The sequence below is a fragment of the Lethenteron reissneri genome, unplaced genomic scaffold, assembly GCF_015708825.2.
Source record: "Lethenteron reissneri isolate LAM-NWPU_2019-01 unplaced genomic scaffold, ASM1570882v1 scaffold_562, whole genome shotgun sequence".
NCBI classification, from domain to species: domain Eukaryota; kingdom Metazoa; phylum Chordata; class Hyperoartia; order Petromyzontiformes; family Petromyzontidae; genus Lethenteron; species Lethenteron reissneri.
The window spans coordinates 33,188-38,978 of record NW_026892084.1 but is presented as its reverse complement, the minus strand read 5'-3'; the positions used below and the strand labels follow the sequence as shown (position 1 = coordinate 38,978).

The window sequence follows — 5,791 nt, the reverse complement described above, 5'->3', positions numbered from 1 at the left end:
CTTCTTATTACGGTGCGTGCGTTCTGAATTATAACGGTTTGTATTTTGCATTATAATGGTGCGCGCATTCCACGTTGTAACGGTACGTGCGTTCCACGTCGTAACAGGCAGCGGCGTTACCTATTGTAACGGTGATCGTTCTGTGTTATAACATAATGGTGTGCATTCCGCATTGAGTGAAAAGTGTTTTGAAATGGAAGAAGCGCGTTATATAGTGGAAGCGAGGACTCACCAAACGTGGAACTTTGAGCGAATAATATGTAGGCAGGCTTAATCTCTTTCAAGGTGTTCTATTGCAGTAGGGGCCACGTGAACCTACTTGATAGATGGTGCAGTGAAAACTATTGACTACAATCCCATTTCTAACTTCGTGGCTAAGTAACAAATAATTCCCAACAAGCGTGCCCTGTGTGTGCGTGTGTATGTATGTACGTTGAACTTCTTTCGCACCATACATAGCCAACCGTGCGAATCAGAAGAGAGAGGGGAAGGACCACAAATTATGGGTCTCTGAGGGAGTCTATGAGTCTCTGTGTGAGTCTATGGGTCTCTGTGTGAGTCTATGGGTCTCTGTGTGAGTCTAAGGATCTCTGTGTGAGTCTATGGGTCTCTGTGTGAGTCTATGGGTCTCTGAGGGAGTCTATGGGTCTCTGTGTGAGTCTATGGGTCTCTGTGTGAGTCTATGGGTCTCTGTGTGAGTCTACGGGCCTCTGTGTGAGTCTACAGGTCTCTGTGTGAGTCTACGGGCCTCTGTGTGAGTCTATGGGTCTCTGTGTGAGTCTATGGGTCTCTGTGTGAGTCTATGGGTCTCTGTGTGAGTCTTATGTTCAGACCACTGCTGGAATTTCCAGCCAAGTCCCGAGACTGTCACTGCATGGAGTCACTCAGAGCGCTTTTGGAAGCGCAAAACACAAATCCCGAGACTGCCGCTGCATAGATCCCATAAGAGCACTGTTGTGAGTGCAATGCAAGACCGAGGTTGATTCTGTGTTGAATTTTGGGAGTACGGCTCTACCGTTGAGTCCTGGGGGTGTCCCTGACGCTGTAGTCGACCTCGATGGTGAATTTGCGTACCCAGTGCATCTGGTACGTTGCCTCGTCGCCCAGGAGTTGAGGCGTGCATCAGGGTTGGTGTGAACGGTCCTCACGGTGGTCTCTACCTGTGTAAGTCGACGTGGTTTCCGTCATTGTTGACACGCGGGGTCGCTGTGTGAAGTCGGTGAACTGCAGGGTTCTGTAGACACGTGTTATTATTGTCGCCGAGAGTTTGAAGAATTGGTTGTACTTGGTTGTCAAGAAATTGTTATCCGCCACAGTTGGGTCACGTCCTTGTGCGTAACGAACCAAGGCATAGTTACTACATTCCAAATCTTGTTAAGATTCCCAGTATTCCAGATGGAGTTATTGTCCTTCTTTCTGTTGCCGTCCGATGCAAAAATTGAGGGAATTGCACGGGAGAGAAATTGATCCCCTCTCCTCTCTCTCCCATGTTAGAAATGAGCAACTCTTAGCTATCAGCTGGAATTGGAATATTTCCCCCTTCACTGCCGATGCCGGATGTGAAAATTGGTGAGGTTTCAGGACTTTTTCAGTTGGTGCATGCAGCTATGTCTCTCTGCATTGTCTAACCGATTCATAATCGCCCAGACACCCTGGCTGACATGGAGAAAGGTGGCTGAGAAAAAGTGCTGGCTCTATTTTTCCTCTGGTGAGAAAATTTCACATCCGAAAATTTGCAGTCATTACCACAGCATTGGGCAAGCCGAGCATATTTGCTGGGTATTTTTCTGAGATGTTACCCAAAAGCTTTGTTTATCACGGGGGGAGGGGGTACATATGCGTGTGTGTTATTGTGTTCCCAATCTGTCTTCCCAGACACGCCGATAGAAACAAAACGATTCACTCCGGGGTACATATAGCCGCTGAACACCGCATCTCTGTGCACGTTGAAGAACAAATTTATGTATGGAGCCTCCATCTCCAGCCAAACCTCATCCTCGGCTTTGAGACTCAGCACGACGCTGCCACTTATTGCGTTGAATTTCTCACCGCACACCTTAGAGACGACCTTCCCGTTTTTCATGATCATAATCACGAGGTGCTTTTCATGGGCATGCATGTACAGCGTGAAATAGTAGACGCCTGGATGGGCGCAGGTGAACTTCCCCGTGCCGGGGTTGTAGTGGCCCTGCGGGTTGGTGATGATGACGTTGAACGTCATTGGAGCGCCGGCTGCCGGCGTGTAGGCGCCGACCTTCGCAGAGAAGGCTGACCTGGGCCCCACGCCGCTCTCTCCCCGCTCGCCTTTCTCGCCTCTTTCGCCCTGCTCACCTGGGACTCCCGGAGTCCCCGCGCGCCCTGGTTGGCCAAGAGGGCCCAGCTTTCCCGGCAGACCTAGGCGGACAACACGGTCCAAACGCACGGCGTGTGTCAGTGTGTTGTCAATCCCACGGTAGTGTAGCGGTTCGCGCTATGAACCCAGCAGAGATGATTATCTGAACCAGTCCTGGGACTCCGTCCCTAGGTCGACTCAGCCTCAAATGATTACCTGGTGAGACGTGTTAACAACCCACTTGGGAGACCAAAGGCGTGCCGGCCTTCATTGGATGCTCCTAACAGCATTCCACAACAGATCTGATGAGGGCGATACGGGTGATTTTAGTGTATTATCCCAACTCTCAAACGAGAGATGGGGCAATTCTGCATCTATGTTGATGACGGTGAGCCAAACCTGCACAATTGGTGTATTTTAACTTCACGCAGGGGCGGTTTCTTCATTAGGGCGATTGGGCGACCGCACCACCAATGTCATTCAACCACAGAGTCACCGCTAGCCATCACTGTGCCTCTGGATATAGGTTCCAATCAGCGTCATGTCACGTTCTGTGGAGTACCCGCCTCTTTTTGGGCGATTTCACTCCGGCTGAGAATCGCCCCGAGTGGCCCCATAGACTTACATTCAAAGATGTTTTTTTTTCGAACGGCGGGCGCTGCAATGCATTCTACTATGACTTCCGGGAGGGCTCGCCCTAACGTGCTTACGTCATCATACGTAAGCACGTTTCATCCAAGAATATAATTGTCGCCAACATAGTGGAATCTTTAATAAAAGAAACTTGAGTGGATTCTATTAATAGTGAGTATAGAACAAACAAGATGTATTGTAAGAGTCACTTTATTTTCATTAATATTAAAGAAGTGAAGTTGTCTTTACATGCTTAAGCTGTTAATGTATCCATTGCATGGGTGGACCTTATCCTTATCAATCATCCCAGACATTTGCCCCCCCTGAGAGATTTTGCGGAGACGCCACTGACTTCAGTAAAAAAGTATAGGCAGAAGTGATAAATCGCTTCGTGGCACATGCAGCCTGTCGGTGGCTAGATGTTAACTACCTCACCTGGTTACAGGAGGTCGTGTGCTCGATCGCAATCCTGAGGCCAGCTGTTTACTTGGAGTTTGCATGCCTGGATTTTCACCGGGTCCTCCGATTTCATTCCCTCCACATGTAGACATGTATTTGGCTGAACAAATGTCCACGTGATGAATAAGTCCACTTCGTCGAGCTATCATTACTGTGGCCAGGTCCGCTTCCTGAACAAGAGCTCATATGTCGCGTGGTGTTTATTCACGCGGAAAACTTCGTCTTTTCTCCTGAGTTACTTTATTCGTCTCACACGGATTGCTCCTCACGTTCAACACCACGTACTCATGTCGCAAACTCTTCTTTCTTCCTCCGCTAGCCTGTTACTCCCCGCTCTCCTAGCCTGTCACGGACCTCTCTCTGTACACTCTGCTAGTTTCTCACCGCTAAAGCCTATCACACTCAAACTAAAGATTTTCCGCTAGTCTTTTCCACTGCTAGCGTGTCTCGCCCTTTCCCCCAGCGGGGGATCAGCCATCACCTCTGGGAGGACCGAGGTGTGGAGGGCAAGGTACCGTACTTCTCTTGAATACTGTTCACTGCTTCATCTCCAACCAACTTGCTTCACACGTTCCCCTTATATCCCCCTCCTAATTAAGTGCCCTCAGGTGGCCCTCATTAAGCCAGCGTCTTCCCGACGCCTCTTGCACGTGTTCTCACCCTCATCGCCACTATCTCTCGCATCCTTGGCACCTAACCCGCGTTTTGCATTTGCAGCCAGCCAATCACTGCCTCGTTCCCTAATTGCTGGCGTCTCTCTGTCTGCTGTCTCCCAGGCCACCCGCCTGCACCTGCTCGTCCTGAGTTGACCTCACTGTTTGCAACCCCGTACATGAATGCAACTGCTGTTTGCAAACCCTGCGCGCGTTACGCCACTACACATAGCTCAGTGAGGATTACTTGGTAATAAAATAAATACATAGAATCAGCTGCTAGGAGCACACGAGTCAGTGTCACAGTCCCACCTGGGTCTCCAGTCAAGCCTCGAGCCCCGAGGTCTCCCTTGGCTCCAGGTGCTCCGGTAACGCCTGCGAGAAGAACAAAGCATGGCTCGTCGCGCTCCTCAAGCCACTCTCAATTCACACCACTCGCTTCCACTCACTCTCCTGCCTCTCCTCTCTCATCTCACTCTGCTCCCATCCATGCACTCTCCTGCCTCTCCACTCTCATGTCACTCTACTCCCCTCCACGCACTCCTCCTGCCTCTGCCCCAGTGGCGGGCTCCTGCAAAATCTCTCAGGGGGGGCAAATGTCTGGATGATTGATAAGGATAGGTCCACCCATGCAATGGATGCATTAACAGCTTAAGCATGTAAAGGCAACTTCACTTATTTAATATTAATGAAAAATAAAGTGACTCTTACAATACATATTGTATGTTTCTATACTCACTATTAAAACAAACCACTCAAGTTTATTTTATTAAAGATTCCACTAGGTGGCCACAAATTATATTGTTGGATGAAACGTGCTTACGTATGATGACGTAAGCACGTATGACGACGTAAGCACGTTAGGGCTTGTCCTCCCGGAAGCCATAGAGAATGCATTGGAGTGCCCCCCGGTCGAAAAAAAACATCTTTGAATGTAAGTCTATGGGGCCACTCGGGGCGATTCTCAGCCGGAGTTAAATCGCCCAAAAAGAGGCGGTACTCCACAGAACGTGACATGACGCTGATTGGACTATATCCAGAGGCTGCAGTGACGCCTAGCATGACTCTGTGGTTCAATGACATTGGTGGTGCGTCGCCCAATCGCCCTAATGAAGAAACCGCCCCTGCTCTGCCTCTCATCTCACTCTACTCCCCTCCACTCACTCTCATCCCTCTCCACTCTCATCTCAGTCAACGTCCCTCCACTCACTCTCCTACCTCTCCCCTCTCATCTCACTCAACTCCCAACACGCACTCTCCTTGCCTCTCCCCACCCATCTCACTCCCCTCCACGCACTCTCCTACCTCTCCCCAATCATCTCAATCTACTCCCCTCCACGCTCTCTCCTGCCTCTCCACTCTCATCTCACTCTACTCCGCTCCACGCACTCTCCTGCCTCTCCACTCTCATCTCACTCTACTCCCCTCCCGCACTCTCCTGCCTCTCCACTCTCATCTCACTCTACTCCCCTCCACGCACTCTCATGCCTCTCCACTCTCATCTCACTCTACTCCCCTCCACGCACTCTCGTGCCTCTCCCCTCTCATCTCACTCATATCCCCTCCACGCACTCTCCTGCCTCTGCCCTCTCATCTCACTCTACTCCACACGAGACACTCTCCTACGATAATGAGTGAGTGAACGATCGAGTGCATGACATGGCGAGTGAACGATTGAGTGAGTGAATGAGTGAGTGAATTAGTTAGTGAATGA

The 5,791-nt window shown here is 50.2% G+C and overlaps 1 protein-coding gene across 1 annotated transcript; it reads right to left on the bottom strand.

The window, feature by feature from the left end:
• Positions 1 to 1,015: 1,015 nt before the first annotated feature.
• LOC133339920 (complement C1q tumor necrosis factor-related protein 7-like) lies at positions 1,016 to 5,355 on the bottom strand (the record flags this gene model as incomplete). The annotated part of the gene is made up of 4 exons (XM_061548035.1): positions 5,352 to 5,355; positions 4,390 to 4,452; positions 1,904 to 2,394; positions 1,016 to 1,095 (listed from the first exon to the last, which is right to left on the bottom strand). Coding segments are annotated over exons 1-4 (638 nt in total), but the record flags the coding sequence as incomplete, so codon positions are not given.
• Between the last annotated feature and the right edge of the window lie 436 nt (positions 5,356 to 5,791).